Source organism: Cyprinodon tularosa, unplaced genomic scaffold (assembly GCF_016077235.1).
Source record: "Cyprinodon tularosa strain WSP-4 unplaced genomic scaffold, ASM1607723v1 ctg263, whole genome shotgun sequence".
NCBI lineage: Eukaryota > Metazoa > Chordata > Actinopteri > Cyprinodontiformes > Cyprinodontidae > Cyprinodon > Cyprinodon tularosa.
The window spans coordinates 1167459-1188644 of NW_024038967.1; the positions used below are offsets into that span (position 1 = coordinate 1167459).

At 36.6% G+C, this 21186-nt stretch overlaps 1 protein-coding gene across 1 annotated transcript in view; it reads right to left on the reverse strand.

The window, feature by feature from the left end:
* Positions 1-4632: 4632 nt before the first annotated feature.
* Positions 4633-21186, reverse strand: part of abcg4a (ATP-binding cassette, sub-family G (WHITE), member 4a) — a 37959-nt gene continuing 21405 nt past the window's right edge. The window contains exons 3-15 of the mRNA XM_038289129.1: positions 15019-15136; positions 14703-14835; positions 14561-14611; positions 14226-14371; positions 14012-14135; positions 13684-13798; positions 13450-13589; positions 11101-11199; positions 10814-10982; positions 10613-10713; positions 10370-10528; positions 7638-7756; positions 4633-7546 (exon numbers count right to left, since the gene is read on the reverse strand). Coding sequence (XP_038145057.1) covers positions 7318-7546; positions 7638-7756; positions 10370-10528; positions 10613-10713; positions 10814-10982; positions 11101-11199; positions 13450-13589; positions 13684-13798; positions 14012-14135; positions 14226-14371; positions 14561-14611; positions 14703-14835; positions 15019-15136 — 1703 coding nt within the window. The 3' untranslated portion in view covers positions 4633-7317. The remainder of the gene's footprint in view (positions 7547-7637; positions 7757-10369; positions 10529-10612; positions 10714-10813; positions 10983-11100; positions 11200-13449; positions 13590-13683; positions 13799-14011; positions 14136-14225; positions 14372-14560; positions 14612-14702; positions 14836-15018; positions 15137-21186) is intronic.

Here is a 21186-nt window from a genome sequence, read left to right on the forward strand (position 1 = left end):
GAAAAAAGAGAGAAAATACCTCGTCTTTCATAAAAAAACTAAAAACACCTAGGAAAATATAACTATAAAAGATTTTATAAAAAAAAAAAAAAAATATATATATATATATATATATACGCTACGATCTGTACTTGACTTAGTTCGAATAGTTTTTCGGATACTTTTCAATTTTTACTTTACAATTTAACACAAATATCTTTACTTTATTTTCTTAATTTCACCAAAGTACCCCCTTAACTACATGATTGTTTATTTATTTTATTTAGATTAGTTTTTGAAAGTAATTTTTTAAATAAATTGAGGTAAACATGTAACTGTAATTTTGTACTCAGTCACAACGTAGACTATCTTTAATTTTTTTTAATCAGTCTTATTTTTAGACCATTACCTGTACTTTTATTTTAGAACTAGTTTGTTTCTTTAAAAAAATTTTTATAAAACACAATTCATAGCCTATGTACATACGTACCAAATTAGGCTGTTTATAAATCCATTAATACAATTAATACAGGTAATTAAAACAGTTGTCATGTGCATGTGCGGATCACATGTGAGTTTTTGAATTATGTGACTCTTCTAACTCCATACAGGGTTGTCATACTCATTTTTATGTCAGGCTACTGTGACATTATCAAGTCTGGAAAAATGGATGGTTGCAGCTCTAAATTAAACTTTTGATTTAATCATTTCATTTAAAAGAAGACACCGCTCTGGTTTCATAACTTTACTTAGACTTAGACAACTGTTATTGCAATTTTGTGTACACCGAGTGGATTTTTAGCCACTGTGAACACTTAAAAGAAGCCTTTTTAAGCTCTTGAGGGTCACATGAACTGCAGGCTGGATTCAGTCCATAGGCCTTGAGTTTTCAAATGTGTTCTAGACCAGGGGTGCCCAATTCCAGTCCTCAAGAGCCACTATCCTGCAGCTTTTTGATGCACCCCATTTTTAACACAACTGAATCAAATGAGTGGCTCATTACTATGCCTCTGCTCGGCTAAATGAGGGGGTTAAGCCTGTAGATTCAGGTGTGTTGGAGAAGAGATGCATCTTAAAGTTACAGGATGGTATCTCTTGAGGACTGGACTTGAGAACTCTTGCTTTAGACTAGGGGTCACCAACGTGATGCCCGCGGGCCTCAAAGAGCCCTCAGGGACCACACGGGATGCCCTCAGCATCTTCTAAAAAAAGAACAACTCATCAGTGGGCAGAGTTTGAAATGTATTTTATTCTGTTGCTCTTCGTTTTAATTATTAGAACATTTCAAAATGACAACGTCTAAAATAAAATGAGAAAATAAAAGAAAAAATTAAGGTTAGGTGAACGCTGACCCTTGCAGTTCTGGGGTCAGTATTGGTAGCCCTTCCTATGACTCAGTATCCTTGAAGTGGCCCTCATCCTTAAAAAGGTTGGTGACCCCTGTTCTAGACCAATGCATCACCATTGGTTTTTACTGTATGCACAAAGTTTACACATCTAAAAAAGATTTTTCTTTTGCAAAGTAATTCGAGCTCATGCAGATTGGATGGAGCACATATGTGAACAGCAGTCTTCCAGTCTTTCCAGTCTTTGCTTTAGGCTTGACTAGTTCCTCCTAACTAACCAATATGCTTTGATTTATAAAGTTTCACTGAATCTGTTCTGAGTCAATTCTCTGCTAGAAAAAAACTCTGCTCAGCCTTTTTTATTTCCAAGGATTTTCCTAAATACTCTTCCCCTCAACTATGATCAGCTTTCCTTTCTCTCCTGAAGAGCAGTATTCCCATATCACCACACAATATTTAAGGTGACAATAGGTGCTAGATTCTAACCACATATGACTTTTATCGAAAAAATATGATTTAATTTTGATCTTACCTGACAAAAGCTCCTTCTTCCATATAGTATGAACTGTTTATTTTTGGAGTCAAATTTACCTTTCATAGTTAAATGTAGTCTTTTATAACTTAGATCTGCTATGCTGTGTATTCAATTTTAACCCTGAGATGTCTGCTATGTTCCTTGGTTTTCATAACTTTTTTTTTTGTTCATTAATGTTCTCTAACAAACCTCTGAGGCCTTCACACTGCATTTATACCGAGATTAAATTACATGAAGGCTGATCACAATAAGGTGATTTCTGAAGCCAATTGAGATTAAGGGTATGAGAGTAAAGGGGACTGAATACAAAAAACGAAGCTTCTCAGATGTTTAGTTGTTGACAGTCTTAAAACAATATATCAAGTGTTAATTTCTAAATTATCAGCTTGTTTTGTGTTGTTTATTCTATGTTTTATGGGTGTTTGCTACAGAAGCTTAGTTTATACTAGAAAAACTGTTTACTAATGGAATGTGACGTTTTGCTTTATTAGACAGTAATTTTATTGGACTATTTTCTAATTTTGACATTTTGACATTGTCCTTAAAAATATACTTTGATCGTTTCAGTGCTTAAAAAAACTAGGCCAGTGAGGAGCTGCAGGGCTTATATCAAGGAGAATTTATTCCAGAATGCATGGCCATCTATTATGGAAGGAAGCATCTGTGTGATAAGATGTGAGAACTTGCAGAGCTACCTATTTGTCTAAAATAAATGAATAGATAAATGAATAAAATTAAACTATAAGTGTGAAACCAATTACAGTCTTTGTGTAAAATCTGAGGATGTTTTACAAAACCTGCTCTGAATGTGAAGCTAAAGAAACAAAAGCACAATTACATTTGTTCCATTGTTGTTTCAAGCAAAGAACATGTTTTGTAAACGGAAATTTGAAATTAACTTTGCTGTTTTCTTTCTGTCTTTCAATGTTATATTTTCTAATGTAATTATTTAAAATTTCTCTTTTACAGATTCAGTTTTTACCATTTGAGTTCTTTTCAAATTGTGTTCACATTTTCTTCACTTGAAGCCCAAAGAAAACAGTCCCAAGCGGACCAAGAGGAATGTATCTCTGCCCCTCACTCCGAAGGAAGCCCCACCAAGTGAGGAGATATGATCTGTAAAAAACAACTTGAAAAAAAAAAGCAATTTGAAAAAATCTATCTAAAAAAAAAAAAGAAAAAATTGAAATAATGACATATGGAAAAGGTTTAAAAAAAAAAATCTGAGAAAACTGCAAAGTGACTATTGAAGCAATTTTTGGATTAGGAACTTTTACAAAGTTTAATTTCTGGAAAACTTTTTACTTTCATTTAAATTTAAAAACATGCTGCAAAAAAATAGAACAAGTTCACACCATACATACACAATTAAAGAAACAGCTAATAAACAATATTAAAGTTTCCCTGAGTGCAGAGAAAACAATATTTTCTATAAGCAAAGACAACAATGAATATGACTAAATGAGTTCCCTTCCCTGAATAAGCTCATTACATGCATTTGTGGAAGCTCTCGAGTTTCTCTCATTACACCAGATTTTTCAAGCCTGCAATTAATGATCTCATATATACTTACACAATGAAGCTATTCTGCAGCTTAACAAGCACCACTCTATTTTTCCCTTTCAAAGGCCTCCAGTGCGAATATATGAAAGGTCGCCTTGAAAAGTCAAGTCGAACAATCATTTGTTGTTAGTGGCTTTCAGTGTAGGATATTGTAAGGAACCACTTTTGATGTAAATCATCTAAAACAGCAAGGGCAAAGGTTATAAATTATCTTTATTATAATCCTTGGAACAGCATTCAGTATACAGAACTTGCGATTGTTGACAAAAGATTAAATTAAGTTGTAGATGATATTCTTCATTAGAGCAAAAACAAAAGAGAAATGTTCAAAGAGCAATGCATGAAAATAAGCCTCAGTAGGACCCTTTGCCTTGTCAAGCATTTTGTAGAAGTAGCCTGAATATTTTACTTAGCATGCATGAACGAGTGCATTTAATTGTGGCATCATAATAAAAATGTCAAAAGATGCTGAACTGGGTCTCAATCTTAAAGAAGAGAAACAACAGACCTAAAGGAATTATGGTTTGCTGCATTACCTGCATAATTGAAGCCTGGGTTTGGTAAATAAAAAAAAAAATTAGCATCTGCTTCGCCCAAACCACACTTAGTAAGGACTTTTGTCAAGCAACCTGCCATGTAGAGCTTATTGCAAATGCCAAACGTTTGCACCAACAGGATAATTATTCCCCCTTTGAAATCACAAAGGGGGAATGTTTTAAAATATTTAAATGTTAACTAATTATGGATGGCTTTATAAAGAGCCTTTTATCAAATTGAAAAATATTTTGAAGACATGGTCAGGTATCCTGGCAGGGTGTGTTTATAAGCCCCATCGGCCTTATTTCAAGCAACTTTTGACAAAGACGTAACAATATATTAATGAGGAGAACAAAACAGAACAAACAAGAAAATGCAACATGCTTGTGATGGAATTGTCACAGTTCCCTTTTCTTCAAGTTCAAAATACCTTTGGATGATTATTGCACATAATAAAACCAACAGGAAGATAAGACTTCTAAAGTGACTAAAGTAACAGCAGGGGGAGGTATTAATCTAAGAACATCACAATGTTAACTATTGCTGTCATGATAGAAACAAACATGCTGCTGTATCTTTCTCCCTCTATGTGTCTCCTATTTCATTCAGCTACCTCCCTGTTAATGCTGACAGTCTCAGCTACATATTGATTGAAGGGATGTCCTGATCTAGTTTCAAATATTGGTTTTCCTGTTCCTGTTCTTTTTTTTTTTTTTTTTTTGCTACAGCCCTGGCTGAGCTTGACTCCTGATACCTCATAATGCTGTAGTTAGGTATTTTATGTAAGCTGCACCTTTAAGAAGCAACTTTTACATTTGCACAACTTGCTTAACCTTTTTAATTACTTTTTCAAAGCAAAATCATAAGTTTAAGATGCAGGGGAAACCTAAAAACATATTGTGAATGGAATTGATCAACGAGTTCTATCAAAACAAACAGTTACTTTGGATTTGGCCTATCGTTTAGTAAATTCTGCAGCAAAATATTGCCAGCAGCAAGATGTTGTTAGTTGCAATCCCTTTTAAATCAGATATATCTTAAGAAACAGATATCTGACTTGGAACAGCAAATCTGTTACATTACAAAATTGGGTGCTCAAGACTCCAGGATGTTACTGGTGTTAAAATAAAATCACCTTAATCCCCAAACGGATATTAGTCTTAGCTAAATTTTAGAATGCTCAAAGCAAAAGACAATGTTAATGAAGCCATATAATTTTCTTTAACTTTTATCCTTACAAAAAATGAACTAAAACTACAATGAAATATGTTACAAGCCTAAGTATCTGCAAGTTGTGTCAAAACAAAGTAAATATGCAACAAACAAAAATTTGGATTATCTGTTACTGTGAAGAAAAACAGGTAATATAGTGTTTGGTAAGTCATTGGTGAGTGGGTAATATTTCTCCCCTTTTCTCAAAGATATTCATGCAGCATCTAAGATATCAGGCTGGGATTTTGTTTCTGCAACTGCCTACTCTTAAAAATAAGTCTCATTGCACTAAAAGTCCTGACTGGGACATCCCTAATCAGTACATTTGGTTGCCGATTCAACGGCCATTTCTTATCCTGGCAACTCACAAGGATTTATATGTTAGCTTGCAACTCCCTCCCATCCCTTACATTTCCATATTTTTACACCTGTGCACATTTGATAGCAGATATTTTAAAACTAAAATCTCTTTAATCAGCAAAACACTTTAAGAGAGCAAAGGAAATAACCAGGGCTAACCTCGGAAACTATTTTTGGAGAGTTCATTCCTAAAACATTCAGTTGTCCTCCCACTTTCAAGCAGCACTTTCCTCAAATACATACACATAAAATACAAATTAATAAACAGAATAAACAGTGCCAATGTACATTTGTTTACAGCATGACATATATTCACTGTACAATCACTGATTATATGCTCACGTTATGTTATGCATCATTATAAGTATTACTAAGTAGCATAGTTTAAGTAAGAAATATTTCATAGCAAGTTTATTGGAAAATATTTGCATTGCAGTGTGACAAGGAGAGGCTCTTTTAAACAATGTAATATGTTTGTGAGTGTCAGTATTTGTGTGTGCATGTGTGTGCATGTGTATGTTTGTATGTGACAACCTCCATACCATAGGTACGTAGACATAGGACATATTTCCAACGAAAAACAGAGTAAACTGAAATCACTCTAGTTTAGAGGCACAAAAAATGCCCAGCCAGCATTTCAAGTATCTAGCATTGTTTTTTCAACAACACACTTTTTTTTTTCATTTATCAGGAAAGCATAAGGAAAGATGAAGAAAGGTCGCAGGAGGTTATTTTTTTCTCAATATAGGGTAAGAGAGGCATACAACGAGTGGAAACAAGCATTTTAAAGAAGGGAGATGTCAAAAGTGCGAACAAATGGACTAACGGCGTGTCCTTACCCATAGTTTAAGCTATTGCACTTTGTTTAAAGCGTTGTTCATTCAGCCCATTGAATTTGGTCAGAAAACCTTCTTTCATAGTTGGTTCCCAGCTCAGTCCATGCTTTCAAAATTAACAACAAGAAAGAAGTAGGAACTCTCAAGGCTGCTTCCAGGTCGAATCATTATCAGTTTGTTACATACGACAAGCATTTCACAAATGTTTCATTGGCGCCAAAATGTTCCACCGTCATCTGTGGTATGGCAGAGGGCCTGCGAAAATGATCTACACCCAAAAGCAGATGCAAGTCGTCCAATGGCAGTCGGAAGTTTGCATGTTTAGTGTCCTTGTACAGGTATCTGAAAAGATTGTCCCGAAAGAGAAGTAGAAGTTTGTAAATATTTTCTCCTCTAAAAAGTTTCCAATCTTGTGATGGAAATGAGAGAGTTACATTTTCAACCCCCTTATGCTGAGTGATCAACTTAATTGATAAAATATCAGTCAGAATGACTAGGAACTGGACTGAGTTACCTTTTAGGCACTGAATTAAAACTGGTCACTGTCCCAGGAGGGTTAGCATGTACTTCTATTTCCTTGAAGCTTTAGCTTCTTAAACACGTCACCTTGATGCCAAAATATGCCAAAAAATTCTACTTTCTTGCATTACTAACACATGCTTTTAGTAAATTGTTGGGCATCCTTTCTATTAGGTTATTTTTGGGTGGGTGAAGGTAAGCTTAGAAAGATCATGACCTCGTCACTACATCAGGATATAGAGAAATATCTCACAGTCTAAACATCTTCCATCCTTAACTGTACAGTTTGGGTAATGGTGCAGCAGTTTTCAGAGGATTGTATGCATTTTTTTTGTCTTTTAGTCTATGTGAAGGTGATGTAGCGTAGGTAAAATGAGGACTATATGTTTCATCACACTGTCCAGATATGCATCAGCATCCCTGTGACATCTTAACGCTCTGACTTGACTTTGTAGCGGAGAACTAGGTAGGTGGCCAGTCTGAGGATCAGGAAAAAGACCCCCAGCACCATGAAGTCAACATAAAGCTTTGCGTCCTCTACGTCCAGAAGCTGCAGAACCTCCTCCGGCTTTTGAAATTTACACATCATAACATCCGGACATTGAAGTTCAGACCGGTTCATGCCATAGATGGAGAGTATCACCCCCTCAAAGCCATATCTGAAATTACACAATTTAGTCGATGACTATGAAAAGATCCACATTTGAAAAACCTCATTAAAAGAAGGAAAGTAGATCATAGAGACAATACCTGACATAGGACACATAAGAACTCCACTGAAGGTATTTAGGAATTGTGTCAAAGTTGACAAAAAAACCAGAGAAGAGAAGAACAGGAATGGCTGTGACTGGACCAACAAAGGTTGCTACCTGTTAAACAAAAACAAAAGCATACAATTAAAAGAAAGCTATTAGACATTTAAAATTGAGGCCTTGAGCAGAGAACATAGATATATACAGTACTTTAAGGCAACACTATGTAACTTTTAGCCACTAGGGGTACCAGACATATAACGTCCAGGTTTTGCATTCCTAAAAGAACTGTCAACACTGCACTATCGCAACATGCACTCTCTAGATTAAATCCTACACCAGAGAACCAGAAATATGTATGATCAGGTATGGGTCACATCTGCTTTGTTGGCAAAGCATAACTTTAAGCTTAATTAGCTCTCGTGTGGCCACTGTACGTCACATGACTCATTTAATGACGGATCCAAACCTCAAGTTACTTAAGACACTCAGGTTCACCTTAAAAACACTGCAATGAAATAAGTAAATACAATTTACATCACAGAACATATATGTATATATATATATATATATATATATATATATATATATATATATATATATATATATATATATATATATATATATATATATATATATATATATATATATATATATATAAAGTGAAAAAAACATTTAGTATAGCACAAAATTAGCTAAAACTTGAGTCAAATGTAATGCTGTGTTGCTTTGAAATTTACAGTTTTCCTCTTATCTATATTGACCTTTATATCTCCTTTTTATTTGTATTGCATTGTTGGGAGCTGGAGAAGTTCCATCTCTCTCCAGCAGAGTCCGCCATGGATCCTCCTGAGCTGAGCCTTCAACACACCTGAGGCGCATCTCATCATCAGAGGATCCACAGTATATAAGCTGTCTTCAGACCTTGCCTCGATGCCGCAGTGTTAAATCCAGTCGGTTAGCACCTAAGCCTAGTATCTTCTGAGAACCTTGTTGCCATTGAATCCAGATTGGATTCTAACCCTTTGTCTCTGCTTTCAGGAAACCTGTTTTTCTCCTGTGAAGCTCTGGAAGAGCTTAACCTGCCGAGCCTGCCCTCTGAGCCAAACCTGAAGACTCATCTCTGGATTCTCATGCAGCTCTGGACTAAGAGCTGGAAACTCAGAACCAAGGTCTGCCTTCATGCTAGAAGTAAGACGCTGAAGCAGTATTCGGACTCTGCTGAACAAAACAATCTTTGGACCCAACAGTTCCTCCCTCAAGGCTTTACCAGGACTCCTCAAGGTACAAACCTGAAAACCTTAAACTCAAACTCAACTGATCCAACGCTAACTGAACTGTCTCCCACACAGACTCCAGTGAACCTGCCCCCCAGGCCTGAACCAGTGCCAGTGTTATTTCCATGTGCTTTGTGAAACAATAAACCTGTTAAACTTTTCTTCTGTCTCTGTGGTGTTCTGCATCTTGGGCCTCTCATCAACCCATCATGACATGCATATGTATGGAGATGGGGGCTTCATTTGTTTAAGAGGTTAAAAAGTAACTTATAATTTCTTTAATTAACTTTAATGACATCTCTGTTTTTTTTTTTTCATCAGTGCAGACAGAGTGTCTGCATAGAGCAACCTTAGATTAGAAGAATTTTAGTTCAGGTCCATGCAGTTTTATTTGCAGGCTTCTTAAATGTATTTCATAGCACGGTTACACACCACCACTGTGGGGATAGGAGATAGTATGGCAAGCAATCTACACCAGAAAGATTAGAGCGAGTATATACTTCAGCTGAAATCAACATATTGCACATAGATTTTACCATTTTATTTTTGCGCTCATGCAATTAACTGCAGTTTGATTCATTGTAGTTAAATATTTGGATAATGTTAGGATCTGGAGATCTGCCACCTTTCTCCAGCAGAGGGCGTCCCTGGGTCTCCTGAGCTGTAGCCACCAGCACACCTGCGGCTGATCATCTCATCAGGAGACCAGCTTTATAAGCAGCGGCTGAACTTCCCTTCAGTGCCAGAGTGTTAAACAGTTATGGTTAGCAAGCCTGAGCCAAATCTGTTGCCTGAATCTCTGACTGCTTAGAAAGCCAACCTGATTCTAACCTGCCTTTGTCCTCTCTGCCTTCCTAGGAAGACCTTATTGACTCAGGAGCTCTGGAGGAGCTCACATTCAAAGAACTCCCTGCCTGCTCTGTGAAGCCAAACCTGAAGATCAACAGACTTAATCTGCAAGCTAGTTCTCAGGAGAGAACTAGGAGATCAACTCAAGGTCTGAACCTCTCAAGTCTGAAGTCAAGCCCTGCCGCTGCTAAACCCTCTGCTGAACCCTCAGTCTCTGGATCCTTCTGGTTCCCTCTCTCCAACGCTCAGTCTGAACTACCATCAGGTACAGATCAATTACCAGCTCTGTCAAGACTCCTCTGCTACTTGGCTAATCAAACTGTCCCTCTCTGCAGAGAGCCCTGTGATTCCAGTCCCGGACCCATTCCAGTATCAGTGCAAAATAACTTGTGTTTATTCTCAATAAACAGTTGTTAACTTTTATTCTGTCTCCGTGGTGTTCTGCATTTGGGTTGAGCTCCTTAGACCCAACATGACAGATAATAATATTAAACACTTGCAGGTAATTCAATGTATTTGGATTAACTCTTATGACACATGGGGGGCAGACAAAATAAAGAATTTAATGAGGCAAAATGACCAGTACCCGTGTAGAATGGTTTACCTGCAGAGATGTAGATGCAGCACCTATGAGCAGCCCCAGGGACTGGGCTACCAAGGCTGTGGATGTTGACAAGGCCATGAAGAGGAGGTAGCGACCTGCCTCTGGAGGTTGTTCAGTCATCCAGTACACTATACTACAGTACATTATGGGACAAATCACCTGGGAAGGAGACATACTTTCAGTCTTGTTAACTTTTAATAATACATGTAAGTCTTACTTTTTGAAAGTGAAATCCAACCTTACCTGGAACGGTATGTCAGCCATAGTTTTGGCCAGGTAATACGCCTTAAGGCTATACCAGTAGTTGAGATGTTCCCTCAAAAAGACAGACATCTCCAGAGGAACTGTGGAACAACAGCTCAGTTAAAAGATTTTCCACCTCAGTCAGAAAGAAACACTCACCAGATCAATGTTTCCAGTCTCTGATGATGCACTGTGTCTTACAGGTTAGCACTGTGGGCATCAGGGCAGCAAACATGAGGAACAGCATGGAGAAGAAGAGGAAGCCTGTGTTGTTGAAGACTTTGCTGGCATCATTTCCAATTTTAAGATAAAGCAGGCCAATAAGCACCCCGATGAACAAGTGAGACATAACTCTGAGGTGGGTCAGCACCTTTAAAACAAAAAATACAACATTTTGAGACTTTAATTGAAATATGTTTGAAAACGATAACAGGTTCCAAAGGATTTTGCAAAACAGCAAGAATAAATGTGAAATTTCTGATTGTTACCGTGTCTCTGCATATCGTGATGAAGGTTCTTTTGAAGAGGATGCAGAACTGTGTGAATGTACTGGTTGCAAAGCTATGCTTCTCCAGGGTTCCAGTATCCTGTGGAAAAAAGTTTTTATGCATGAAATCAAGTTAGTTACTGTCCTGAAGTTATTTCAATTTTAGGCTTTTAATTAATTTATTGAACCATTTTTATTTCAAATAGGTTGAAACATGAAACCAAAAACTTGCTTTTTTTATTAAAATATGTATCATAAATCCTCTGTTATTAACTCAAAGTCAGTCATGGATGTTGGCTTATATTTAAATACTAAAACTTTCACCATTATTATGACAAGTATCCATCAGCTGAGAACTCATCAATTGTTTGTTGCCAGATTTGAAACACTTTTCTTGTTGCTGTCCCAATCCTGCTTTAAGATAAAATCCCCAAACTTTAAACAGGGTTTAAAGTTTTGATAAGCTTAAAGGTTTAAAATCGGCTTCATGCAGATTTGAGGTTGTTATTTTCTTGAAAAAACCCGACTGAGTTCAGGTTTTTTCCTTCCTGACCCAGACTGTTACCCTCACATCAAGCATAGTTACTGTAGTAAGCATGTGGGTGAATAACCCAGTTACTGCTGAGGTTCAAGCCATAATGGAAGCATCTAGAATCACCAGAATCACTTTTTGCATAAAAAGAAGGTTAGTTTAACATGGACTCATTGAGCTCAACTGCTCTCGTTCTCTACTATACTAATGCTAATCTTTGGTTAGAATGTTTATTAGCGGGGTAGTATTAGAGCCTGGCATTGTCCTCAAGCTACCATGGTGACTCACTGTTCATCTCATTTTCTACCCTTTACAGAGAACTAAAAGCAATGCTTCCCAACAACTAAGCTTTGTACGAAAACTGCCATACGTTATTTAAAAATTCCACTACGAGTATAGTAATTGTCACCTCTTTCACCTATTTTTGATTTTCCTTAGACTAATGCCAATAAAGGTTTAGCATTCACAGATATTTTTCACTTGACCTGTAGCAAACTGGTCCCCTCTTCATGGCTTTCCAGCCCCTTTGGTTCTTCTTTTTGGCACAGAAGCTCAAAAGCTTGACTGATGTTCACACTTGTTTGGCTTTTTGAATCTTTTTATTGGCTTGAATCTGAGAAATGTGACACAGAGAAGCGTCCATTCCTCAGCTCAATTACTAGGATCCTGTGTCCTGTAAGAACAGCATATGCTGTCAGAAATAGGGATGAGTAATAGTAATGGGTTTGAGGCTTTATAAAGTAGACCAAAAACAAAAGTTAAAATCTGAGCTCTAAGCCAAAACAAGTCTTTGTTTTTAGTCCACTCTATAAAGCCTCAAACGCAAGGCTGTTTCTGACAATTTAAATTCAAAAAGCTTCCTGGATCGGAAGCGAAATGTTTTCAGATTTGGGAATACAGTCCAGTGGATTGTTTTTTTTTTTGTTCGTTTTTTTTACTTTTTTGGAAATACTTGTTATATGCATGTGAAGGTTTAAATCTGAGTAAAACATTTAAGAGACACAAAGATGTTTGGACTCATGAAGCCGGTCTCTTTAGATCAGGGGTGCTCAAGTCCAGTCCTGAAGAGCTACCATCCTGTAACTTTTAGATGCTTCTCTTCTCTAGCACACCTGAATCTAAAGCCTCCCCTCATTTAGCTCAGCAGAGGTGTGGTAACGAGCCACTCATTTGATTCAGGTGTGTTAAAAATGGTTTCATCAAAAAGTTGCAGGATAGTAGCTCTTGAGGACTGGACTTGAGCACCCCTGCTTTAGATGATCTAAGTAACAGCACTTTCAAATAGGACTTTCTGCTGAAGATACTGCTTAAACATAACTGAGGGTTAAAATGGAAGTTTAATTTATTACCTATTTACTGTTATCATAACCATGACTTATCTGGATTTTTTCCCCAAAGGAAACGTGCTCTTAACTGCATTTAACTGCATTCACTTATTTTCTTACTTTTGTGTTTCTTTAAAATAAAGATCCGGCAAATGCAGGAAGTGATATATTGCAATTTTCAGCCATCTTTTTGATATTGCCTCTTTCTTGCAGACAAGATGACCCTAAACAAGAACAGAACTTCTTTTCTCACCACACCTGTTATACGTATTCCCCAAATACATTACAAGACAAGTGTATGAGGTGCACAGCCAGGCAGTTTAGGGAGTGTTGATCCAACTTGATCACAATATTCAGTTATTATTACTGTGCAGCTCCAAAAAAATGTGTGAATGGCATATCATTTAATTTGTACCATACATACACATTTCAACCAAATTTATACATTAAAATAACAAAGAAAACAAAAGGTCCAGCATTGTGTTTTACTTACACCATGACACTCAGAGGGACAGGATGCGTCACTTTTGTCTTTGGAGTTCTTCTTGCCCTCCTCTGAACAGAGTCCACCCTGGACTGCCTCAAACAGCACTGGGTTCAAGTCCCCATACTCTCCTGATGCCACCTCAATGACTGGGAGCAGAAATTTGACGTTATTTTAAACAAGTAAACAGCAGCAACATCTCTACATAAGCCACCTGTGCCTTAGAGGAATTGCTTGACTTACTGAAATCAGCAGGATTGTGATATGTTGGACAGTGAAGGCCCAGGTTCTTCAGATAAGGGATGAGATAAGGGACTGTCCCCTTGTAAATGCACTGACCCTGACTAAGGATGTACAGCTGGAGGTTGAACAACATATATACAAAGTCAGTAAACCTCCTGACATACAGCATCCCTGCAAAATAGATCAATAGCCAGCAAAACAAAACTGGATGTTGACTGCATTGCTTCTTCAGCTGTATAAAATGAATTACGCCAGGCTGTGGTGTCCTGGTCTAAGCCGCAACTAATAGAGAATCTGACGTGTCTGGCAGTAAAAGCACTCAGCCTACCTTATCGAACATCTCAAAGAGCTTGGCACTGGGCTGATGAATGGTGCAGATGATTGTCCGTCCGCCCTGAGCCAGAGACTTCATGAGTGAAACGACCTGGAAGCACGACGCACTGTCCAGACCACTGCAGTGGATTAAAAAAAGAGGGATGGACTAGTTAGGGTGAGTTTAAACAGGAAGAGTTAGGATTCAAAGCCATTCAGGAGCATTTTACCTCGTGGGTTCATCAAAAAACATGACAGGTGGGTTATTAACCAGCTCTAAAGCGATGGCTAGTCTTTTACACTGGCCCCCGGACAGAACGCTGGTGCGTGTCTGAGCACATTCCTGAAGACCCAGAGCTGTCAGGATCTCATCCACCTTGGATGCAAGTACAAAGAAATGGTTAAACAAGGAAGATTATTTGCTCTTACACTGTTTGTAAATTTAGACTCAAACATTATGTGCAATTATCTTTCACATTGGATGTTGCTAGATAATAATAGCAACATATGTATAATTCATTACTAATAACCAATATGATTGTTATGTTAAGTTATTAAGACTCACTAGTTCTTTTTTGACCTGCACAGACTCGTTTAGCTTCAGATGGGCGGAAACCTGGAAAACGACAACAAAAAAGAACTCATCTCATATCCTTCCCCCTTTTTTCACATCAAAATTTTGGTGTAATTTGTTCCAGCTTCTTCACCATCATGGCTTCCCTTGCAGTGAGGTGAGGCAGCAGCATGTCGTCCTGCATGATGTAGCAGGACATCTTCCTGAAGGTCCTCAGATCCCTCGGCCGACCATTCACCAGGATGGTTCCCTTCATTCCAGTTTCCCTGTTTTTTTAAACATGAAGCCATTTTTGGAGTTAAAAATGAGCCTGTCATTGAAATGTAAACAAACCAACAAAAAAAACAACAACAAAAAAAACAACAGTAAAATTAAACAGGCTAATGCAAAGCTAGAGGAAAGTTTATTCTTTTTAAGGATCAGTATAAACATAAAGGTTAAAGGCTCACCTGTATCCTGCCAGAATATTCATCAAAGTGGATTTCCCTGCTCCAGAGGGTCCCATAATACCAATCAGTTCTCTGCTGCAGAATCTTCCTGACAGACACTTGAGGAGAGCTTTGTAGCCTAATGGAGAGAATCAAATGTCAGGCAGTTAGTCATTCATTCATTTTCTATACAAGCAAAACGAGAGATACTATCAGCAGGGAGGAAGGGTATCAGTCATTCACATTCATGTAAAGACTTTATGTTGTTTTTACGACTATTCTGCAACAATATAAAGATAAAGTCTTAGGGCCGGATTTATCAAGATCCAATTTTGCGTGCAGTAATTTGCGCTCGCAAACTGGAATTTTGCGCGAGGGGCTGAACCATGGTTTGCGGGTGATTTAACAAGAGTGATTGCGTAACTGGTGGAAGGTGCAAAACTGTTGGAGACGCCCTATTTAAATGATGGTTTTGCGCGTTTTGTGGTTTGCGGCAAAGTAGTTTGTAGTCTGTACAAACTAGTGCATTAAGAAATTTAAATCTTACAGTGACCCCCATCAAAAAAAATAAATAAATAAGTAAATATATATATATATATATATATATATATATATATATATATATATATATATATATATATATATATATATATATATATATATATATATATATATAAATTGGCAACCTTTATTCCCTAAGGTGGTATGTGCTGCAGTAAAAAAAAAAAAAAAAAAAAAAAAAAAAACAGGTGTTTTGTATTGGCCTGTGACTGTGGATGAGATCCCCGCAGCATTTGGCACGTTGCTCCACAGGCGCAGGGGGAGAACCCCGACCCCGTCGGACAGCACTTCTGAAAAAACGAGATTGGGAGATCCCAGCTCACGCTGCAACCGAACGCTGGAATGACCCAGATGCAAAAAAGTGCAATGTTGCAAGGAGTTTTGTGATATCTGGTATTGCGTGGGTCCTCCTTGTGCCTGGCTCCAAATCCATTCGGAGTTCCCCCAACAGCTCCAGAATGGAAATGCTGGATAGACGATAAGTTTTGATGATCGTTTCCTCGTTCATTGCAAAAATATTTACACGGAGTGAAAAAATGCGTTGTCTGCGTCTCCTTGCTTTATTTCCATGTCTCCGTCTTGCGACAATAACCGCTGCCATGTGTGCGCAATTACGCATACAGACCATTTGCACCTTCTTTTGAAACGTGTTAAATATAGAGTCAGATACCGTTAGCAAAATTGCGTTCAAGTTTGATAAATCACTTTGCGAGTGCTAAATTAATATATTTACATGTTCTCCTCCCACAAGACGCACTTTAGCGTGTAAACGCCCCATATTGCATATTCATTGCAAAAAAAAAGTACTAAATGGATCAGAGGCGCTATTTAGCACGTTTTAAAGACCAAATGCTTTTAGCACGCTGTTGATAGATCAGTTTGTACATTTTTTAGCGTGCGCAGTGAAATAGCTCACGTTTTAATACACGCAAACCTTTGATAGATCCGGCCCTTAGTCGCTCCAGCTTGCTGTTCCCTCCTGCAAAACCTCAAACCACTCTCTGAATCCTGTGTTTTGGATTTCAGTGTTTTGGATTTCAGTGAATAGTTGATTTTTATAATATTAAAAAGAACAAGTGGAAATAAAGTTTTAAAAGCATCCTTTAAAATCCTTAAACTGATAAAGTGAAGACTTACACTGAAAGCTGCAGCTAAGTTGTTAAGGAAATTCATTGATTTTTATTTTTGGATTGTGAAGCAATCTATAAAAACACCAAAGGGATGATAGAAGATGAAATGAACAAAAAGCAATGAAAAATAAATCAATGAAAAAAGAAAAATATAATACAAACTCAACAAATGGAAGCCTAAAGTAAAATTAACTTGTAGAAAAACAATAATTTCATGTAGGCAAACAACCAAAGAAATACCTCCTCAAAAAAAAAAAAAAAAAAAAAAAGCAGGGTTAAAGCGCGTGTTTTAGTATAAATGAGCCACAAAACCAGGGTTGCAGATCCCTGATCAAACAGATGATTTAATTTTACATATTTTAATGGTAAAAACCTTTTTTTTCAAACTTTTTTTTATTTTATTTGCAGATCTTATGTTTTAGATTTTATTCACATTGTATAATTATTGTGCTCTTTGGTTATCAATTGCATTTACTAAGGTAGGAAGCTGAATTTTACATTTGTGAACAGACAATCCAGACTAATATTGATAAAACTTAAGACTTAACATTTCATTCATTATATCACATTCTCTTCACTTCAAGCACAAAAGGCAGCTGGAAAAGAATGAAATTCGTACAGCTCAATCTGACAAACACAAATTTTGAGAATAAAATTTGACCATGTAACATCTGTAAAAAATAAAAAATAAAAAACTAAAAAAAAATTGCTTTTACTGGAAATTGAAAAAAAAAAAACAATTAAAATCTGAGACAAAAGGAAAAAAAATTACTCTCAAGACCTTTTTTTTTTAGACATTCAAAGAGTTATATCTGGATTGGATTTCTTTTTTATTTCAGTTAATAAAACATGCGCTTTGCATGCAACAACAATTAAACAAATTTAATGTTTATATTTCTATTTTAATATGACTATAGCTTAAAATGAGCGCAGCTTACCGGTAATTCTTAATAATTCTTAGAAATAAATTGCAAATGCAAAATATCTAAATGGTCTATGGGATCAATGAGTTATGTTTTCTTCTGTTAGCTCATATCATCATCAATAACTGATTTAGTGGTATGTTTTAGTGTAGGGCTCATAACAGGGGTCAGAACCAGTTCTATAGGGGCACTGGCCCTTGTTGTCTTTTGTTTATAACCACCCCATATTTTACAGACTTTCTTCTTATACTTACTCAACTACAGTAAGTTTTTTGCTTGAATTTACAGAGATCTGCCAAGCAACTGGCCAGAGATAGGATTTACTAAAGAAGGTTTTGTTTGGTGGAATCAAATAGTCCTCAAAAAGAAAAAAAATCTTGTAAATTGTAAGTGTAAGTGTATCAAAAAGAAAATAACATGTACCCAGATTAACTTTTCCTATTTAAGAAAAAAATGTTGGCTCGTATATAAATGTGACAATCATGCAATTCCTTCATTTACTGTACATTTAAAAAAATGCAGTCTTTTTTAAACATGCATTGCAGTTTAGCATGATTTCTTTATATTTCTTTAAAGGTCATAGGTGCAAAGTTTTTCGAGATGTTTTGGTCTCCTGCATAGCGATGGGGATTGAAATGATAGTGGGAGGGATTCAACTATATCGCTGCGTTGTAGGTTTTTGAGAGCTGGAACCTGAGACCACCCCTTCTGTTTAAGGTTGTTTTTTTTTTCTCTTAACATAAATGGCTTCCTTCACACTTCTTTCAAACCACCCGTCTTCTTTTTCCAAAATGTGAACATTCTGGTCCTCAAACAAGTGTTTCCACTTTATAAGCCTGTAGTTCAACGCTACTCTACACATTTTGAATTGAGAAAGCTTTCTGGATTTCTTCAGACTTAGAAAACAGAGTCCAGTGATTTGTTTTTTTAACCTTTTTTTGGGGGGGCGGGTGAGTATGACCTGGATGACTGAGAATCTTCATCAGCATGATATAACTTTATTATTGGGGGATACAGTGCCTTGACTACCTGCATCCTCACTTCTTCACAAACAGTGCTGCGATTAGTATGCTTTCCCCACAGAAGAACTGTAACATTAAACATAGCTGAATCCTTATAGATGCACTAACAACATCTATAGGAGACAGATCAGAGTGAGTGCTGGACGAAAGCCCGTAGAGAGGCCTTTGAAACTCCTTATCTTGTTTCAACAGTTAAAGCTTATTTGGCTGTTCCACATTACAAAACGTACAAACCAGACTAGCTGATTGCCCCTTCAATTGATACTTAAAAAACTATTGAGGCTAAAATTGAGGCATTAAAAAAAAAAGAGAAATAGTGGAACAAATATGTTGCTACATGTAGGTGTGTATATTATTAAATAACAGGTGCTGTGGTTTGGCCTCCAAGTACATTTGGCTCTGGTTTCTGTGATGTGTTTGCAACAGGACAGTGGTTCCTGAAGTGCAGAGGGAGCAAATGCATGATCCACTTTAGAGCTGACATAGATTCTGAAAGCTGTCACTAATGCCTTATCTCTTTTCTCTATTGTGTCTACACAACCCTTTAGCAGGGGAATTGGATGATCTCTGCAAAGCTACCTACTTCCTTAAGTCGTTTGCAGAGAAGTGGCGCCACCTCCGCTGTCACTTGGTTATTACATCAAAGAGCTGCTTCTCAGCCACAGGAGCTGTGAGCTGTCTGTGAGGCAGTTATACTCTGTCATGAGCTGCATGCTGATGATCTAACAAACCTCGGTGGGTCGAACTTGGTGTGAGTCTGAGAGCTGAGCTCATCCTTTCGTCTCAGAGAGCCCGAGCATACATTTGACATGATAATCAGGCTCAGTCCTAACTATATCTGACTGTGTTTACTCTGGAATTACAGCCTGGTTCTCTGAGAGATCCCTGTGTAATTGTTAGGTAATGGTTTTATGTTTTAGTGACAGACATTAGTATCGCTTCACAGATGCTTTCATATATCCTAAAACTTGAGAATTATACGTTTTAATAAACTTGCATCTTCTCTCTTTACATGTAGGGATTAATTTACAGATTAATAAAGAGTTGTTTTGTTTAACCATCAATTACATACATAATAATATATAACAGATCAAGATATATATATATATATATATATATATATATATATATATATATATATATATATATATATATATATATATATATATATATATATATATATATATATACAGTCACATCCCTTGTGTTTTAGATCCTGGAGGCTAAGAGATAAAGATTATCTTTGCATCATCTTTATCTTTACAGGTATAGAGTACATTAGTAGATTTCTAACATGTTTACTATATGCTTGAAAATCACATAACCACTAAAAATTGAAACATTAATCAGCTTCCTTTTTAAATACATCATCTAAAAGCAAGGCTTGTCTTTTGTAGCAAAAATTAACATTTCATGTTTAAATCAAATGTTAAGTCTTAAGTTTTATCAACATTAGTCTGGATTGTCTGTTCACAAATGTAAAATTCAGCTTCCTACGTTAGTAAATTCAATTAATTAACAAAGAGCACCATAATGTTAGAATGTTCAATCATTTTAACGAGGCATGAGATGTTCTTGCTTGGCTACTTCAATCAAAACTCCTTCGTTGCATAAGGTTGATTCACTGATTTGTCTGTAATATTTCAGCTGCTAACATCACAAACCCAAAGGCAACACCACAAACAATCTAGAATAAAAGGCACTTTTTTATTTCCAGCTTTCAATGGCCCACCTTTGCTAACTTAATCACCCCACTAAGACATAAAGTCACACCAATGACTGCCTATAGAACCAATGACTGACTAACAGATTAGCTTTTTGTCATTATATGACACACAAGTTGAAGTTAAAGACTGAAATAACTCAATATTCTGATCTTCCTTCTCAGATATCTGACATTTCTGAATGGTCCAAAATGAACTGTTACTTTGCTGATAAATGCTAAGTGTTCACAAAACTTTGGCAAGTGTTTTGCAATGTACAATGTTGCACCCAAATAAAGATAAATTCATCATACATTAAGCAAAAAAGATGGAATATTTTCCATTTGGATTATTTTTAGCATGGAATGATTTTTGTTCCATTGCTGTTGAAAGCAAGAAAAATGTTTGGTAAATAAAAAAAAAAAAAATTTCAATCCAGAAAAGAAACTTTAGTAAAAAAAATTCATAAAAAAAAAGGTTTTGAGAGTATCTTTGCCATGATCTCTGTTTTGTTTGTTTTTTATCATATCACATATCGGATGTGTCCCTGTTGCAACACAGCTGCTTTACATCCACAGTGTGCAGAAGCCTTGACGGAGAGCTGTTTTAAGAAAGGTAAAACAAGAAATTTGTGAAGTAACTTTGGACACCACTACTAATGGACAACAAAACTGCTTTATACTTTTAAAAATGGAGTCCTTAACCCATCTCCCCTTTAGTTTTCAGTTGGTTTAGACACTGGTGTTTCAGCAGCCTGATAATTCCAAACAGACATTAAAGATATTACTTCCTATAAACCAGAGGTCTTCAACAGGGGGTCCGCGACCCCTAGGGGGTCCGCGGAGGTACT